Source organism: Lepidochelys kempii, chromosome 1 (assembly GCF_965140285.1).
Source record: "Lepidochelys kempii isolate rLepKem1 chromosome 1, rLepKem1.hap1, whole genome shotgun sequence".
Taxonomy (NCBI): domain Eukaryota; kingdom Metazoa; phylum Chordata; order Testudines; family Cheloniidae; genus Lepidochelys; species Lepidochelys kempii.
The window spans coordinates 112,862,040-112,881,994 of record NC_136380.1 but is presented as its reverse complement, the minus strand read 5'-3'; the positions used below and the strand labels follow the sequence as shown (position 1 = coordinate 112,881,994).

Below are 19,955 nucleotides of genomic sequence, written 5' to 3'. Positions count from 1 at the left end.
TATACCGGAAACCTACTGACCGCTATTCCTACCTACATGCCTCCAGCTTTCACCCTGACCACACCACACGATCCATCGTCTACAGGCAAGCTCTGCGATACAACCGCATTTGCTCCAACCCCTCAGACAGAGACAAACACCTACAAGATCTCTATCAAGCTTTCTTACAACTACAATACCCACCTGCGGAAGTGAAGAAACAGATTGATAGAACCAGAAGAGTTCCCAGAATTCACCTACTACAGGACAGGCCTAACAAAGAAAATAACAGAACGCCACTAGCCGTCACCTTCAGCCCCCAACTAAAACCCCTCCAATGCATTATTAAGGATCTACAACCTATCCTGAAGGATGACCCAACACTCTCACAAATCTTGGGAGACAGGCCAGTCCTTGCCTACAGACAGCCCCCCAACCTGAAGCAAATACTCAACAGAACCACTAACCCAGGAACCTATCCTTGCAACAAAGCCCGTTGCCAACTGTGCCCACATATCTATTCAGGGGACACCATCACAGGGCCTAATAACATCAGCCACACTATCAGAGGCTCGTTCTCCTGCACATCCACCAATGTGATATATGCCATCATGTGCCAGCAATGCCCCTCTGCCATGTACATTGGTCAAACTGGACAGTCTCTACGTAAAAGAATAAATGGACACAAATCAGATGTCAAGAATTATAACATTCATAAACCAGTCGGAGAACACTTCAATCTCTCTGGTCACGCAATTACAGACATGAAGGTCGCTATCTTAAAACAAAAAAACTTCAAATCCAGACTCCAGCGAGAAACTGCTGAATTGGAATTCATTTGCAAATTGGATACTATTAATTTAGGCTTAAATAGAGACTGGGAGTGGCTAAGTCATTATGCAAGGTAGCCTATTTCCCCTTGTTTTTTCCTACCCTCTCCCCCCTCCCCCCAAGACGTTCTGGTTAAACTTGGATTTATGCTGGAAATGGCCCACCTTGATTATCATACACATTGTAAGGAGAGTGATCACTTTAGATAAGCTATTACCAGCAGGAGAGTGGGGTGGGAGAAGGTATTGTTTCATGGTCTCTGTGTATATAATGTCTTCTGCAGTTTCCACAGTATGCATCCGATGAAGTGAACTGTAGCTCACGAAAGCTTATGCTCAAATAAATTGGTCAATCTCTACGGTGCCACAAGTACTCCTTTTCTTTTTGCGAATAGAGACTAACACGGCTGTTACTCTGAAATCTGTACCACAGTTTTGTTACAATAAGGATAAATATCTGAGGATTTATACAATTAAGAAACTGAAGTTTTCTTCTCATCAATGCTCGAAACATTCCAAATGAGAAAGGAAAATGTCTCTGTGACCTGTAAAATATTACTAGGAGAATGTCTCTGAAAAAATTAGCCAGCCTCCATGAATGACAATTCATATGAGTCATTAAATCATGTTTGTAACTTATTTCCAACAAAACAAAAGCCAATACTTCTTAATACACCCTGTTATTTGGCTTCAGATTTTATATTCTCCAAGAGGAGTGAAGTTTCACTTGACTGGCTTTGCATGCTTAGACTATTTTGTGGGTTCAGTAGGTGTTTTCCATGAAGTATCACATTTAAAAATAAAAAGGCAGGGGGATGCATCCTCTAGACCAGGAGTTCTCATCTTATAGGCTGTGGACTAGTGGTGGCCTGGAGAGCACTTGCTGGTGGCACAGAGAGAGCTGGCTCCAGGGCTTAATTTGTAATGAAAGAAGTGCTGGGGCTCAAGCAAATTTTTTACTTTCATAACTGATGCCGCAAGCCCAGAGGTGCTGGGGCTATGAACTGCCAAGCTTAGAGGTGCTGGGCTCAACGCTGTCAAGCCCCGGCACAAATTAAGCATTGGTTGGCTGATCACAGAATGTTGTTTCTCCTCTCTGTTTCCAGCTTCTAAATTCCAGGAAAAGAAACTAGGAAAATACTTAATGTACTATTGATATTACTTCTCCATGTATGTAATTGCTGTAGCTGACACAAAGCTGACATGAGATCATGAACAGGAAGGGAGGTGGTTCACCCAGCCATCTCTCTATTAAGAGGGGATCCAGCCTATGAACACATTTAAAAAAAACACTGCTCTAAACTATTTGCTGTCATCTAAGTCAGCCTTCACTGGGGAATCTCCAATGGATGCTAATGTGAGAAATATAATTATTTTTAACAAGCTGGTTTTAATCAGCTGAATTAATTACCTGTGATAAAGTCAATTCATTTTCCCAGCTTTGCTCCCACTTCATTTGCGTTCATGAAACATTATGCAGAGTTATAGTTTGCTGGCAACTATAAATAAATTTATATATGTTAATAAAGACATATGCCTAATACCTACACTTACAGTAACTTCTTTAAAATGATAGTATCTATATAAACTCTTGCAGCTGCCTCTCCCACATACCCCATCTCATGATTAGTTCTGTAAATTGCTTGAACTGTATTGATAGGGGACTAGTTAGAATTACACCATTTCTAAAACAGTCTCTCTCTCCTAGTGATCTTTTTCCTCTGCACTTTGGATGTCCCCTTTTTCTCACTCCTCTGTCTTGCTTTTCACATCTTCATCATTCTGTTGCTTATCTCTTTTCTCTCTCTCTTGTTTTGATGCTTTCTTGTTTAATTTTTGTTCCTGAAAGAGAAGTGAAAAATCATTACAAAAATATCGAATATAAAGAACATTTCAATATCTTGAGTTTTGCGGTTATTCTAAAAGTGATCCCTCAGCCATGCACTGCTCACAGGAAAGTCTGTGTGATAGAGCATTGGGTGGGGTAAGGGCTGAAATATTTCTCTGGACCAAGGGAAGGGAACTTATCCTTTTGCTCTTTAGAATTGTTTTGGCTGTCAGGAATGGAGCAAGTTCCATTAAGGTACTCCAATGGCTAGGTTGATTGAGAGAGCTCAGCAATGAGGGAATTTGCTGGAATCAGTAAAGATGACCCTGATATAGAAGGGGAGGAAAATTCTGTCTCCTCTTGGTGGCATTGGTATGCTCCACCAGAAAGAGGTGAGCAGTCAAAGAGGGCGGAGGAAAGAGGAAAGGCTGACCAAAACAAGTGTAACTTTTCATAAAGAAGGAGCTTTACTTTGAAAAATCAGGTTATAGGTATTTCAAATTGGATACCCAAAATTAGGGGATACTTTATATCTTAATCTCTGTACCTTCATTCCTCCTCTGTAAATTGGGGATAATAATACTCCAGTCACTTAATGAGAATGTTAGTAAGATAAATTAACATTTGTGAAACACTCAGTGTCACTACTGTAGTGATGAGTGCCATAGAAAATCCCAAGTGAAAATTAATAACACTGGCTTTAAATCAGGGTTTGAATAGTGTGCAGTTAATAAGGCTTGGGGCCACACGTTGAACAATGAAGATAAAATGCAGTACAGAATTGTTGCTCATTTAGTAAGCACCATCCATTCTGTGCACTGAATGAGGGAGTGGTCCTGTGGGGAAAAAAAGTGTGATCATATAATTAAGACTACCATAATACACATGCACAAAAGGAGTGAATTAAGGTTGTAGAGGCAACCTTAATTCTGGCATTTCCTAACTTTTGAGTGTTTGACTACGTTAGGAACCTTAATAATGTGCTTTTAACATAGTATTTTGTGTGTAATATATATTTACAGTAGTTCAGGTTGCTTACCTCTTTCCTTTGCAAGCCCTTCTTTTAATTGATTATTACTCTGACAGACTTAAAAAGTTCTTGGGCTGAAACTTTTCATGCTTGCTTTCTGCCTCAGGCTGAATATTTCTTGAAAGTTTCAGCAAAAATGGTACAACTATTTACAAGAATAGGGCTTGGAGAAAAAGATCCTCCCCCGCCTCCCCCCCGACAACCAATTTTTCCTTTTTCTAACCAATTTTTCCTCCTCTTTCTTTTAAGAGTTCTAGTATTCCATAGGTGTGCAGCAGAGACTTGAAACTTGGCAGAAGGATGGTCCTGGGGCCAGAAATATGCCTTTTGCTGTTCCAGGAAAATCCACCCAGATTTGGCTGAGTTGTTAACCCCTAAAAATCTCCTTTTATACATACTCAGTAGCTATAAGCCAAGCCTCAATGATGTTGAATGCAGAGACCTAACTGTCTAATACCTCTTGCTGCTGATTTACAGCTGTGCATTTTATCAAAGAAAATAAGATACTGGCTACTTTAAACAGCAGATATTCTGTAGAAGTCAACCATGATATATTTCTGTAACCTCAAAATCTTTCAATATTTAGTCCTTTGAAAAATTTTGTTGTAGCATTTGGGTATCTCTGTAGTGGTACTATTAAATTGGTGCCTTTTTCCACCTCAGAGGGTGTTGCATTTCAGTGGTGGACAAATTTCAGAGTAACAGCCGTGTTAGTCTGTATTCGCAAAAAGAAAAGGAGTACTTTGTGGCACCTTAGAGACTAACCAATTTATTTGAGCATAAGCTTTCGTGAGCTACAGCTCACTTCATCGGATGCATACTGTGGAAACTGCAGAAGACATTATATACACAGAGACCATGAAACAATACCTTCTCCCACCCCACTCTCCTGCTGGTAATAGCTTATCTAAAGTGATCACTCTCCTTACAATGTGTATGATAATCAAGTTGGGCCATTTCCATCACAAATCCAGGTTTTCTCACCCTCCGCCCTCCCCCCCCCCCGCCACACAAACTCACTCTCCTGCTGGTAACAGCCCATCCAAAGTGACCACTCTCTTTACAATGTGTATGAAAATCAAGGTGGGCCATTTCCAGCACAAATCCAGGTCTTCTCACACACCCCCCCCCACCACACACAAACTCACTCTGCTGCTGGTAATAGCTCATCCAAACTGACCACTCTCCTTACAATGTGTATGATAATCAAGGTGGGCCATTTCCAGCACAAATCCAGGTCTTCTCACACCCCCCCCCCCACCACACACAAACTCACTCTGCTGCTGGTAATAGCTCATCCAAACTGACCACTCTCCTTACAATGTGTATGATAATCAAGGTGGGCCATTTCCAGCATAAATCCAAGTTTAACCAGAACGTCTTGGGGGGGGGGGGGGGGAGAGGGTAGGAAAAAACAAGGGGAAATAGGCTACCTTGCATAATGACTTAGCCACTCCCAGTCTCTATTTAAGCCTAAATTAATAGTATCCAATTTGCAAATGAATTCCAATTCAGCAGTTTCTCGCTGGAGTCTGGATTTGAAGTTTTTTTGTTGTAAGATAGTGACCTTCATGTCTGTAATTGCGTGACCAGAGAGATTGAAGTGTTCTCCGACTGGTTTATGAATGTTATAATTCTTGACATCTGATTTGTGTCCATTTATTCTTTTACGTAGAGACTGTCCAGTTTGACCAATGTACATGGCAGAGGGGCATTGCTGGCACATGATGGCATATATCACATTGGTGGATGTGCAGGTGAACGAGCCTCTGATAGTGTGGCTGATGTTATTAGGCCCTGTGATGGTGTCCCCTGAATAGATATGTGGGCACAGTTGGCAACGGGCTTTGTTGCAAGGATAGGTTCCTGGGTTAGTGGTTCTGTTGTGTGGTGTGGTTGTTGGTGAGTATTAAGTAATTCCTAAATGCTGTAATTTCTACAGTCACTTAATGAAGTTTGAAGAGTCCTTTCGGATCCATTTTGGTGAATAGTACTGTATAAATATAAGATCACTTATTCTGTAGCTGCCTGCCAGTTGTAATGATGTGCTCTCTAGAATAAATATGCAGCAAAACACAAAATGGACAAGTCAAATCTGTAATAGTTAAGAAACCACCCCCCCAGAAATCCAGGTTACCTTTCGATTCTGCAATTTACACCACCCACGAGGATATCTTGCAATGCTGTCCATGTATTTTTCCGCCCTTTGCCAGTCTTCATGCCACCTCTGAACTTGATACTGAGGCTCACACTTTGTAATCCTATCCAGAATGGCCCGGTTCTCTTGGCTCACTCTCAGTAGTTCCTTCTCTCGCTTTTCCCTGTTTAAACTAGAGAGGGAAACACATACGAAGGAAAATCAAGCTTCTGCCCAGTTACGAACGTGCTTGAAGAATTTGTGGGTCAAAGCTGGAACGTGAGAGAGAAATTCTCTGAAGCTATTATACTTCTCCTAAGAGGAGTTTCTTCTCCTTATTAATAAGCCTTCGCAACTCAGCCCTGTGACCTTCTGAAGGAAATACGTTTTGTTTGAAGAAGTTTTACACTCTGCCTCTCAGATTAGACCTTCAAAATTGAGCTTCTGTCTGTTCTCTTTTCAGAGGAACAGCCGTGTTAGTCTGTATTCGCAAAAAGAAAAGGAGTACTTGTGGCACCTTAGAGACTAACCAATTTATTTGAGCATGAGCTTTCGTGAGCTACAGCTCACTTCATCAGATGTTTACCGTGGAAACTGCAGCAGACTTTATATACACACAGAAATCATGAAACAATACCTCCTCCCACCCCACTGTCCTGCTGGTAATAGCTTATCTAAAGTGATCAACAGGTGGGCCATTTCCAGCACAAATCCAGGTTTTCTCACCCTCCACCCCCCCACACAAATTCACTCTCCTGCTGGTGCTAGCCCATCCAAAGTGACAACTCTTTACATAATCAAGTCGGGCTATTTCCTGCATAGATCAAGGTTTTCTCACATCCCCCCACCCCCATACACACACAAACTCACTCTCCTGCTGGTAATAGCTCATCTAAACTGACCATTCTCCAGGTTTAAATCCAAGTTAAACCAGAACATCTGGGGGGGGGGGGGGTTAGGAAAAAACAAGAGGAAACAGGCTACCTTGCATAATGACTTAGCCACTCCCAGTCTCTATTTAAGCCTAAATTAATAGTATCCAATTTGCAAATGAATTCCAATTCAGCAGTTTCTCGCTGGAGTCTGGATTTGAAGTTTTTTTGTTTTAAGATAGCGACCTTCATGTCTGTGATTGCGTGACCAGAGAGATTGAAGTGTTCTCCGACTGGTTTATGAATGTTATAATTCTTGACATCTGATTTGTGTCCATTTATTCTTTTACGTAGAGACTGTCCAGTTTGACCAATGTACATGGCAGAGGGGCATTGCTGGCACATGATGGCATAGATCACATTGGTGGATGTGCAGGTGAACGAGCCTCTGATAGTGTGGCTGATGTTATTAGGCCCTGTGATGGTGTCCCCTGAATAGATATGTGGGCACAATTGGCAACGGGCTTTGTTGCAAGGATAAGTTCCTGGGTTAGTGGTTCTGTTGTGTGGTATGTGGTTGTTGGTGAGTATTTGCTTCAGGTTGCGGGGCTGTCTGTAGGCAAGGACTGGCCTGTCTCCCAAGACTTGTGAGAGTGTTGGGTCATCCTTTAGGATAGGTTGTAGATCCTTAATAATGCGTTGGAGGGGTTTTAGTTGGGGGCTGAAGGTGACGGCTAGTGGCGTTCTGTTATTTTCTTTGTTAGGCCTGTCCTGTAGTAGGTAACTTCTGGGAACTCTTCTGGCTCTATCAATCTGTTTCTTTACTTCTGCAGGTGGGTATTGTAGTTGTAAGAAAGCTTGACAGAGATCTTGTAGGTGTTTGTCTCTGTCTGAGGGGTTGGAGCAAATGCGGTTGTATCGCAGAGCTTGGCTGTAGACGATGGATCGTGTGGTGTGGTCAGGGTGAAAGCTGGAGGCATGCAGGTAGGAATAGCGGTCAGTAGGTTTACGGTATAGGGTGGTGTTTATGTGGCCATTGTTTATTAGCACTGTAGTGTCCAGGAAGTGGATCTCTTGTGTGGACTGGACCAGGCTGAGGTTGGTGGTGGGATGGAAATTGTTGAAATCATGGTGGAATTCCTCAAGGGCTTCTTTTCCATGGGTCCAGATGATGAAGATGTCATCAATATAGCGCAAGTAGAGTAGGGGCTTTAGGGGACGAGAGCTGAGGAAGCGTTGTTCTAAATCAGCCATAAAAATGTTGGCATACTGTGGGGCCATGCGGGTACCCATAGCAGTGCCGCTGATCTGAAGGTATACATTGTCCCCAAATGTGAAATAGTTATGGGTAAGGACAAAGTCACAAAGTTCAGCCACCAGGTTAGCCGTGACATTCATAAACCAGTCGGAGAACACTTCAATCTCTCTGGTCATGCAATCACAGACATGAAGGTCGCTATCTTAAAACAAAAAAACTTCAAATCCAGACTCCAGCGAGAAACTGCTGAATTGGAATTCATTTGCAAATTGGATACTATTAATTTAGGCTTAAATAGAGACTGGGAGTGGCTAAGTCATTATGCAAGGTAGCCTGTTTCCTCTTGTTTTTTCCTAACCCCCCCCCCCCAGATGTTCTGGTTTAACTTGGATTTAAACCTGGAGAATGGTCAGTTTAGATGAGCTATTACCAGCAGGAGAGTGAGTTTGTGTGTGTATGGGGGTGGGGGGATGTGAGAAAACCTTGATCTATGCAGGAAATAGCCCGACTTGATTATGTAAAGAGTTGTCACTTTGGATGGGCTAGCACCAGCAGGAGAGTGAATTTGTGTGGGGGGGTGGAGGGTGAGAAAACCTGGATTTGTGCTGGAAATGGCCCACCTGTTGATCACTTTAGATAAGCTATTACCAGCAGGACAGTGGGGTGGGAGGAGGTATTGTTTCATGATTTCTGTGTGTATATAAAGTCTGCTGCAGTTTCCACGGTAAACATCTGATGAAGTGAGCTGTAGCTCACGAAAGCTCATGCTCAAATAAATTGGTTAGTCTCTAAGGTGCCACAAGTACTCCTTTTCTTTTTGTCTGTTCTCTGTAGATACTAAAGATTCCTTGGCACTTTTTATAAGATGCCAGCCCTAATCTTGTCCTAAAACCAATCCTCCAGCCCTGAATTATTTTTGTTGCTATGTTGAGGGAGATGGCATGCCTGGCTGCTGAGATGTTAATAAACAATCATTTTAGGCATCTGGCGTTAGTCCTCTGTTTTCCAATTGTTGAAGGAAAATGTCTCACCCAAATTTCAGATATTAACCAGATCAACTGGTTTTGAGAGAAGGTTCAGAGAAGTGTCTGGTCAAAAGTTCTTCACAAATATTTCATGACTGGTTAGTGCCAGAGTTAAATGACATTCGGTTCTGTTCAATATCTTCATCAATGATTTAGATAGTGGCATAGAGAGTGCACTTGTAAAGTTTGTGGACAATACCAAGCTGGGAGAGGTTGCAAGTGCTTTGGAGAATAACATTAAAATTCAAAATGATCTGGACAAAGTGGAGAAATGGTCTGACGTTAATAGGATGAAATTTAATAAGGACAAATGCAAAGTATTATATTTAGGAAGGAACAATCAGTTGCACCCATACAGAATGGTAAATCACTGCCTAGGAAGGAGTAGTGCGGAAAGGGATCTGGAGGTCAGAGTGGACTCCAAGCTAAATATGAGTCAACAGCGTAACACTGTTGCAAAAAAAGCGAACCTCATTCAGGGATGTATTAGCAGGAGTGTTGTAAGCAAGACATGAGAAGTAATTCTTCCACTGTTCTCCACTCTGATTAGGCCTCAACTGGAGTACTGTGTCCAGTTCTGGGCTCCACATTTCAGGAAGGATGTGGACAAAATGGAGAGAGTCCGGAGAAGAGCAACAAAAATGATTAAAGGTCTAGAAAACATGACCTGTGAGGGAAGATTGAAAAAATTGGGTTTGTTTAGTCTGGAAAAGAGAAGACTGAGAGGGGACATAACAATTTTCTAATATATAAAAGGTTGTTACAAGGAGGAGGAAGAAAAATTGCTTTTCTTAACCTCTGAGGATAGGACAAGAAGAAATGGTCTTAAATTGCACCAAGGGAGGTTTAGGTTGGACATTAGGAAAAACTTCCTAACTGTCAGGGTTGTTAAGAACTGGAATAAATTGCCTAGGGAGGTTTTGGAATCTCCATCATTGGAGATCTTTAAGAGCAGGTTAGACAAACAGTCAGGAATGGTCTAGATCAGTGGTTCTCAAAGCCGGTCCGCCGCTTGTTCAGGGAAAGCCCCTGCGGGCCGGGCTGGTTTGTTTACCTGCCGCATCTGCAGTTTGGCTGATCGCGGCTCCCACTGGCCGTGGTTCACTGCTCCAGGCCAGTGCGGGAAGCGGTGTGGGCCAAGGGGCATGCTGGGCGCCCTTTCCGCAGCCCGCATTGGCCTGGAGTGGCGAACCGCAGCCAGTGGGAGCCGCGATCGGCCGAACCTCCGGACGCGGCAGGTTAAACAAACCGGTCTGGCACTCCAGGGGCTTTCCCTGAACAAGAGTGGCTTTGAGAACCACTGGTCTAGATAATTAGTCCTGCCACGAGTGCAGGGGACTGGACTAGATGACCTCTCAAAGTCCCTTCCAGTTCTATGATTCTATGATGTCAAGGGAGCTACAATGATATGTATGCTACACAGCAGCAATAAAGGTTAATCTCCAGTAAATGCGGGGGTGTGTGTGTGTAAAATAATATAATGCTCATGAGAATCTGTACATCCATTAGCTCAGTTTCAATGGTGTTTCAAAGTATTCCTCATATATTTTTAATATCTAATGGGACCATGCTGAAGTTGGAAATTCCCTGTTACACAGCAATTGCTGTTCTGGACTCCACCTGGATTACCTGAACTACTGAACTGCACCGTTCTGTCTAGAGACATGTTGGGGCCTGATGAGCTATCATTCCCTCATCAACCAGTCTGTCTGTAAATGAATCATGAAGGTTAACAAATGACACTTGACTTGCACCAAACATTCCCATGGCAGATTCTGGTGTCCTCGCTTCACTTCTTAATTCTCTTCTTACTAGTGATCATGCATTGTTCTGCTGTACTCTGTTGAGTATGACATTCTCTTGGAGTTAAAATGGTACAAACAACTACTCTCCTGTGAGAATTGTCTGAGAGTGCTTACTCATTCTCCCTTGAGCAATGACTAAAGTCCTGATTTACTTACTCAATATGGTTACTGTACACTGTTCACTTTGTTGTTCTTATTTCATTTCCATGCTTTGGACCTACGTCTTTCCAGTGATGTCTGTGGGAATGACTGGCAAAGCAAGTGGCAGTAACTCAGTCAGCAACAACAGATTAGTTGGGACATGATAATATGTTTGTTTCATCTATTTCCTCTAAACTAGGTCAACAATCACTGTCTCTATCCCTCAGTTATTAAACTGAAGAAATTAATCCAGAAGCTGGTATCTGTTTTTCTACAGAGACTAGAAGGATGAACCTCGAAGGAGTTGGAATCCCCATAACAGGGCAGAACAATGAATATCTAAAATATTAGCACTCCTGAGGCCTCCTTTAAATACATGTCCTTGCTGAGCAGATTATCCATTGCTATGTTTATCTCTGTCACAGTAACTTGATAACCCTATACAAGTTCTACTGCTGATGTTACCTTTTGGCCTGACAGTAATTTTTGTTATCAATTCGCCCTTTCGTCCTCATGATGCAGGATATCTTCTCCAGCAGCAAATGATTGTCTCTTTCAATGACTGAAAGCCGTTCCTTCTCAAGCTTCATGCACAAAAGAGGCAGAGAAATATTTGTTATGGTCCAATCAAAACAGCGGCAGAGTGCTGTGGATACTTAACAAGAGGCTCCAACTCTGGTTCCACACACAGACTGAGACAAAAACTGGTAGGGTAAAAATTCACCCCCAGTACAGAGGTCCTGCAGAAGAACCTCTTCACCACATAAGATCCACATAAGTTAGGGTTTAAGTAGCAAACAGTGCTTTTGAGGGACCCTCAGCAGTAAGCACCACTTTCCCCTGACTTCAGTGGGCTTTGGATCAGGTCCAGGGACAGGGATGGCAGGGGTTACAATCTGATTGAAGGTGGGAAGCAACAAGTGGGTTTAATAGGCAAATGGAAGGAGCTGCAGCAGGAGGATGAGGGTAACGATGATAGAAACATGTAGCTGCATAGACTAGTTATGTGCACATTTAGCTAGTTTTAAGTCATTTTTTAAAATTAGTTTTAAGATCTAAACATGGAGTATATTAATGATATCAGTAAACCCAGTACAACATAGAGATTCATTTGTGTAATGTGAAAAGATACCATGGTGATGGGAGCAATGTAAAAACCTAAATAGAAGAACGAGATGGGATGGGAAGACCTTGTAGTGAGCCTGGAGCTAGCCAGACCTGTGAGAAATGTTTGTGAACAGCTGCCCTCTGCTGAAATCTAATCCATTCCAAAAGCCCCTCCCCTCCCTGCTCCCCCTAAGAAGTGCTCTTCAGAAGTATGTTTCTGTGCCCCAAGGATGCCATGTCTAGCAGGGGTGGTTTGAAAGGAACCAGAGAATAATAGGCAGAGTAATAATTCCACCATTACCTTCAGAATGAAAACTTAAAACAACTTGCTTCCAAGTGCCTCTCCTCCCCGAGTGTAATTGAAAAACATATTTTGTGCCTACTGATTCGCCCCCTCCCCTTGCCTCTTTTGCTGTTTATTTCTAGCATTCTTAAGGCTTGCATGGCCTAAATAAGATAAATATGAAATATTGGCACATGCTGCTTTGATAACCCTCAATAGCTAATGTTACTGTAGTGAACTACTGGCGGGGCTCTTAATTCATCTTTTTTGTTTGCTTGGCTTTATAACCAAAACAGGTCAGATGTAGCTCAAATTGTATTATGGATGTACCTAAAAATGGTGCTGTTAAGTAATCCCACCAGGCTCTTAAAAACCCAGAGGGATAGTGACTACAAAGGAGAAAAGAATGTGGTTACAGGAAGATAAACTTACTGGCAACATTAGAGAGAGTCTCTCTGTATTTACATAGCACCTCTAAAAGAATCATGTTACAGCTGGATGGGGGACTTAATGCCACCCAAAAGTGTCAGGGTTCCAGTAGCATAAAGGGACATACCCAAGATTGGCAGCTTCAGATCTGACTTTTTTTTTTAAATATGCATCGGCAAACTCCATACATATATATGATTTTTCCCAAAGGAAATTCTTTGTTGCTCTTTTACAGTAAAGAAAGGGGGTGGGGGGGGGGGAGCGGCAACAACCAGCACAGATGCCAAATCCTACAATAGTATATAAATAGGATATTCTCTTCTTAGGGGAGAAATTAATTGTTTTGATAGCAAAATAGTTTCAAGCTCTCTGGGGGTTGCTATAAAATAGGATGAGATGATAAACATTTTAAAGAGGCCAAATCCTGAAGTCCTTACTCAGGCAACACTCCCTTTGCCTGAGGGAGACTGTATATAGGTTTTTTTTTAAAGTGGACAGAGACCATTATTCTAGGAGAATAGAGTTCATTTTTCCATTGTCATTTTCTTTTTATAAACAAACACTTGCCATTTTAATCATAGAGGGATAAAGATTTTGAATGAAAATTACCAATAAAAACTATCCCTTGTTACATTTCTCATGTTTTGAGTATGCCAACATGTCATAAGATTGCCCTGTGATAACATTCTGGTTATTATTGTTTCAGTTACTGTAGATTTTTTTTTTTTTTTTGATGGGCAGGAACAGATTTTAGGCAGGATCTGGACCTGGCAATTAGATGGAATTTGATGCATCAAGTCAGTTTATTTGATGTGGGACTGGGAGGGCAATATCCACTGGCCCAGTCAGGCAGAGCACTGTCTGGAAATGAAACTAAAACTTTGACCATTTAATCTTCTTATACCCCTGTTGATCTGCCTGTCTTACTTTGTTGGGGGTGAAGTGGGGGGAACACTATGGTGGGCACTGGCATATGCAATCCTATTCAATGCTAACCTACTTAATTAAGTGACATAACCAAAAAGATACCTTTAGCTTCTTTAACTTCAAGTGAAGATGGCCATACGTTAGAGGAGTAGTGGTGTCCACTACAGGTTTGGCTGTCTGGATCTGCAGCAGAACAAAAATCATCATTATCCATTTTTCTTGAAAATCAAATCCTCATAAACTGTTTTGGGAAATGTTTAAATTGTTTGTCCACTGTATTGTTAGCAGTAATATCATAGCTGACACATTCATAATGTCAGCAATGCCAAGCCTCCCCAGGGAGGTAGTGGGAAATGAAGATACAAGGGACAATTGTTTTCCATCACCAATAAAACTCAAACCTTTCCTCCCAGAGAAAAGAAAAAATACATACTGGTGCCAGGACTGCTTATGCCTCCTTTACCCAGGAGTTCTGAGGTCTAGTCTGGCCCCAGGCACAGGCTTCCTAACATATGTCCCTGAAGCAATAGTTGCTTTGGACTGTTGCAGGGATGCAGAATCGCTGGAATGTAAGAATGACTTAGCCCTGGTCTACACTAGGACTTTAGGTCGAATTTAGCAGCATTAAATCGATGTAAACCTGCACCCGTCCACATGATGAAGCCCTTTATTTCGACTTAAAGGGCTCTTAAAATCGATTTCCTTACTCCACCCCTGACAAGTGGATTAGCGCTTAAATCGGCCTTGCTGGCTCGAATTTGGGGTACTGTGGACACAATTCGACGGTATTGGCCTCCGGGAGATATCCCAGAGTGCTCCATTGTGACCACTCTGGACAGCACTCTCAACTCAGATGCACGATTGTTTGCCATTGCTCTGACGCAGGGAGGGGCGACTGAGGACACGGCTTACAGGGTTGGCTTCAGGGAGCTAAAATCAACAAAGGGGGTGGCTTTACATCAAGGAGTATTTCAGGCAGGACTTCACAGAGGGTTCCAATAAGAAATGGTGCACCTAAGTTATTGTTCTTATTGGAACAAGGAGGTTAGCCTGGCCTCTGATTGATACATGGCTAGATTTACCTCGCTGCACCTTCTCTGTGAGTGACTGCAGTGTGACCTAGAGGAATGAGTCCCCTAGACAGGGGAGGGGGGGAAGCAAATGAGTACAAAACAAGTCTGGTCTATTTCTTGTTTTGATCCACTCCATCTATCTTTTACATCTTTGGCTGGCAGCAGACGGTGCAGAAGGACTGCATGCCATCCACATCTCATGGCTGCTCGGCAGAAGATGGTACAGTACCACTGCTAGCAATCCGTATCGCCTGCCTGCTCACCATAAGACGGTTCAATAGGACTGACTGCAGGACTAAAGAGAATGACCTGGTCAAGTCACTCCAAATTTAGTCCCTGCGCCCATGTCTGCCCAGGCGCTCCCAGCCGACGTGGCCAGGAGCACCTCGGACACGACGAGGACGGCTACCAGTCGTATTGCACCGTCTGCTTCCAAAAGGCAATGGGTTGCTGCTACTGTGTAGCAATGCCATACCACGTCTGCCAGCACCCAGGAGACATATGGTGACGGTTACCTGAGCAGGCTCCATGCTTGCCGTGGTATGGCGTCTGCACAGGTAATTCAGGAAAAAAGGTGCAAAACAATTGTCTGCCCTTCCTTTCACGGAGAGAGGGAGGGAGGGAAGGGGGTCCTGACGATATGTACCCAGAACCACCCGCGACAATGTTTTATCCCCATTAGGCATTGGGATCTCAACCCAGAATTCCAATGGGCAGCGGAGACTGCGGGAACTGTGGGATAGCTACCCACGGTGCAACACTCCGGAAGTCGACGCTAGCCTCGGTACTGTGGAAGCACTCCGCCGAGTTAATGCACTTAGAGCATTTTCTGGGGGGGGACACACACTCAAATATATAAAACCGATTTCTAAAAAACCGACTTCTATAAATTCGACCTTATTCCGTAGTGTAGACATACCCTCAGCTACTCCCTCCCCTAACCCCAGTGTACCCTGGAAATGTCCCTGACTTAGGGCCTCCTGAGGAGGTATGGATCTGGGTGTGGGGAGCCATGCAACTCCTGCAGGGGGCTTCTTGTGTTCAGGGAATTTCCATGACCTCACTGTTATAGCAATGCCTTAATATGTATCCTCCAATGCAAAACTACTGATATAATCACCGAATAGAGTTTGTACTGCACTAGATTCAGTGGCACAGTTAAAATCTCCATCCCCCAACACGTCACATGAATATTCAGGTCAGGTCTGACAGGAAGATCACTGCAAATGGTAGGTCATATGAATAGTCTTGGGTCAAGGAGTGTCTGGAGGTGAAAACTGAGGAGCAGGGGAAGAAAGAGAGAGAGAGAGAGAGAGACCACTCTGAGACTCAGAGGAACCCTGTGGAGGTGAGACTACATTAATGGGATGCATGATTTTGTTGCTTTAGTTAATAGTATGGGATAAACACTGCTCAGCTCATTAATATGTTATATATAAATATAAAAATAGAGTATGTGTGTATATAATATGAATAATTATTTGAACTATGCCCTCTTTGATTGACTCTGCCTTTCAAGAGTTGCTTACCCATGTGATGTGTAAATAAGTGTAGAACATTTACACACTAAGCAAAAGGGGTTGTCAAGTAAGTGCAATTCATATGGTAACAGCACAGAAAAGTACATTCCATAAAGCGTTGCCTGGAGTCCACATGTAGCCTTCCAAAGCTCCAAATGTAGCATAGCACAGCACAGAGCTTTGAGTCAGGGACAAAAGCCTGACTCCCTGATGACTTCAGAATTGATGAAAACCTCGATAAACTATCAGGTCAATCTCAAGACTATATAAAAAGGCAATAGTCCATTCATTAGATTCATTGCAATGATGTTTGGAGCTGAAATTACACAATATCTATTTACTCAAGCTGCCTAAGTGCTGGTAATATGTTCGGCTTCCTTTTGTTGCAGATTCTAATAGAAGGCCTGATCCTGCAAGATGCTGGGTGCCCTCAACGGTCATTGATTTCCGTGGGAGTGGAGAGTGCTTAGCATAACAGGATTGGATCTCAATTAAAAGGCAGTTTATTATTGGATAGCAGGGCTAAATTTTTTTGTCAAAACAATTTTCCATCAAAAATGCCATTTCAACTAAACCATTTTTTGTGTGTGAAATATTTTAATATCATCCTGTTTTGAAGGGTTTTGGAATAGAAAGTTTTGATTTTTCATTTTGAAATGACTTTTTGTTTCAACATTTATATTTTATTTTACATAAAAAAATAAATTGAAAAATGGTCAAAATGGAAACGAAACATTTTCAGTTTATCAAAATAAAATGCTTTGATTGGTCCATTTTTAAATTTTCACTTAGCAAAAAATTTAGAAATTTTGGCTTTCATTCATGATTTGGGCCTTTTTTTTTTTTTAAACATCCCAAAATTTTTCACGGGACAGAAAATCCATTTCCCGACGAGCTCTAGTTTTAAGGTTTGAATTCCTTGGGATGAATATGAAGTGCCCTACTTTCTAAGGGGTAGCTGCATGTCCACAATGGATGTACACTATGTCAGCCCTCCAGCATCAGACCACTTGTAAATAGCCCTAGTCATATACAATGGCATGACATGTCGGAGGTTAATTTAAAAAAAAAAAAAATTTTTAAAACTTTTGATCTTGCCATTTTGGTTAGAGACAAAATGCTTGATTTTATATTTCATTTTTAAATTCTCTCCACCCATTAGTCAAACCAGTGGAACAGAACATGGAAAGAAGGGTGTATTTTATATGGTAACAGCATATGAAACTGACCATATATGAAAATAGGGTGATTAGACAGCAAATGTGAGAAATCGGGACCTGGGGTGGGGGGTAATAGGAGCCTCTATAAGAAAAAGACCCCAAAATCGGGACTGTCCCTATAAAATTGGGACATCTGGTCACCCTATCTGTACATAATGAAGAAATATTTCCTTACAGTAAGGTCAATTACACTGTGATATCTTCTTAAGGAAGCAATGCAGTTTAATCCTTCTCACAGGAGTTATTCAGACTTGTGTTATACAATAAAATAAAAACCAGCAGGATCTTATTAAAGGGAAAAAGGCAAAATACCACATTTATTGTGAATACAGAAATAATCATAGTAAGCAGTTAGTTATAGCTATAACATTCCATTCAATCTCATATTTATTCACACATTCATTCTCTCACACACACAGGTTCTGCAAGGTTGTTATCATAGTTACCAGCCTTAGAGTTGCTCATGCCAAGCCACTGGCCAGGTGGCCTGGACATGAGGAGGGAGCAGGGCCTTGTCTGATGCTCCTGGAAGTTGGTTTGCAAAATCAGACCCCAAAGTTCTCACTTTCTAGCGTCTATTTTATAGGAATTTCTTCCTATGCCAGTCTATGGGAATTGCTTCATCATGCTGTTGCTGAATCAATCAGCAGATAGCACATTCCTGATGGCTCCATGCTGCTAGATGTTATCTTGTTCTTTGGTTCTGCCATTCTTGAGGCTGTTGGGTGGATTCCAGTCTGCCCTCCGGGTGGGGTCCTCTGGTTATTTCCACTTGACGCCTTCTTCAGCCAATGGACACTGGATTCTTAGGCTGGCACCTCCCTAATCATTCAGTTATTATCCACACCAAGCATCCATCCACATACATCCTCTATGTCTATTTTATTTACAATTGTTAATACAACAAAAGGGCAGGGAGTCTCTGGGTGCTGTTTCTGTTGTTACAGAGTATTGCTTTGAGTCTCTCTCTGTGTGAATTGCTTTGAGAACAGACTCTGTCTTAGAATGTACTAACGCAATTAGCAGCTTGCAAGCTTCACACACAGAGGGAGAGAAACAGTACCAAAAACCAAGAGACCTCTTAATTAGTAATACCCTGGAATTTAAAGTATGGGGAATCAAACTCATTTGTGATTTTAATACAGAACTTCTTTAATATGATCTAACACTTGGACTATACAAAGCACTGTGGAAAGGCCTGAAGGGAACAATCCCACATTGCCACTGAGAGGGACTGCATGATTGACCAGATTTTTTCTGTCTTTAAATTCTGTGGACATCATTATCATACTTTAAATTGGTGGCAACCCATTAGCAACCTGCATACAATGCACGCTATTATTAAAAAAAACTTTCTTTTTATATGGTAGGTCAACCCTGATCTCTAAGGAATACTTTCAGACTAATGTTAAAGAATACATAAGCATTTGCACTAACAAATCTGACTTGCCTATTTACTCACTGAAATAAATTTACTCACTGTACTACAGAGTTGTACCTACCCTTTTCTTGTGCTCTTCATAGTTTGTTTTGTCCCATTTTTGCTGAAGATATTTGTTGCCACAAGGTAAACTTGGCTGGTAGGCTCTATGCATCTTAAATAATACAAAGCGTCTCTATAACTGATGCTGTTCTAAAGAATGAGTGATATCACTCTGAGCCTTCTTAAGCAAAGCCCTGGAGACTGGGTATGTTTGTTGCAGGTCATGTGGTGGTTGTCATGGTATCACTGCTAAGAAAAAATTGAATAGTCAGTGGTAGCATTTTAAACAATATGTTTTTAGAGCATAGTAAATAAGAGCTGAACATCTTAGCAAAAGATTCCAAAGGGTATTATCTCAATATATTAAACAGCTTAGCAATTATACTTCACTGGTCATGCTTAGCTCTGCAGTGATTAAGGAAAGACAGTGTCTCAGTATGCTATTATTAATACTTTATGTAGCACCACAGATGTAGAAGAGTCTGTATAACAGTTAACATTTGTCAAGCTTACAGTTTAAAGGTATGCATCACCACATATGGTGGGATGCAGTCTTTAGAACTGCATGAGCGTGTTAAAATATTTCTTCGCTGCTAAGTATCTACCTTTTTTTTAAAGCCACATTAAATATACATTAATACCAACACGCTTTGATTTGATAATAGCCCAGTAACCTTAGTTTGTCGTAATACCATCTGATCACTGGTGAACTAGAGGAAGCTTGCAGGAGTTTGCACAAACCAGTTGTTAACAGATCTGTGTCTTGTTTAACTTGACCATTTACCATCTAACTTGGCTTTTATATTTCAATTAATTTTATTTTAGATCAGAAGGGGTTTTTTTCTCCTTTAGAAAAAGCTGTATGAAATGATGCCCCAACAAACAGAAACAGTAGCTGTCAGGGTTCCTTCCCCACTCTGAACTCTAGGGTACAGATGTGGGGACCCGCATGAAAGACCCCCTAAGCTTATTCTTACCAGCTTAGGTTAAAAACTTCCCCAAGGTACA

The 19,955-nt window shown here is 41.8% G+C and overlaps 2 protein-coding genes across 4 annotated transcripts in view; one reads left to right on the top strand and one right to left on the bottom strand.

The window, feature by feature from the left end:
- The window catches only part of RASA3 (RAS p21 protein activator 3), a 266,580-nt gene that overhangs the window by 21,804 nt on the left and 224,821 nt on the right, over positions 1-19,955 (top strand). The gene's annotated exons all lie outside the window — the stretch shown is intronic.
- CFAP97D2 (CFAP97 domain containing 2) lies at positions 2,180-19,155 on the bottom strand. 3 transcript variants are annotated; one of them, XM_073350689.2, is made up of 5 exons: positions 18,967-19,155; positions 13,754-13,834; positions 11,371-11,489; positions 5,805-5,997; positions 2,180-2,651 (listed from the first exon to the last, which is right to left on the bottom strand). In XM_073350689.2, exons 1-5 carry the CDS (start codon positions 19,057-19,059, stop codon positions 2,556-2,558), a joined length of 582 nt encoding a protein of 193 aa, XP_073206790.1. In that variant the 5' UTR covers positions 19,060-19,155; the 3' UTR covers positions 2,180-2,555. The 3 variants fall into 3 exon arrangements, with proteins under 3 accessions (XP_073206790.1, XP_073206801.1, XP_073206795.1); XM_073350700.2 differs by lacking the exon at positions 5,805-5,997 and having other exon boundaries at positions 2,558-2,651; XM_073350694.2 differs by lacking the exons at positions 2,180-2,651; positions 5,805-5,997 and adding an exon at positions 9,590-9,626.

What these genes read in the sequence shown, in the direction of transcription:
- CFAP97D2 (XM_073350689.2), bottom strand. Translation starts at nt 19,059, where the DNA reads ATGCATAGAGCCTACCAGCCAAGTTTACCTTGTGGCAACAAATATCTT. An exon ending in TGAAGTTAAAGAAGCTAAAG is followed by an intron (nt 11,490 to 13,753) that starts GTATCTTTTTGG and finishes TTGTGCATGAAG; the next exon opens with CTTGAGAAGGAACGGCTTTC. An exon ending in AATTACTGTCAGGCCAAAAG is followed by an intron (nt 5,998 to 11,370) that starts GTAACATCAGCA and finishes TTCCCTCTCTAG; the next exon opens with TTTAAACAGGGAAAAGCGAG.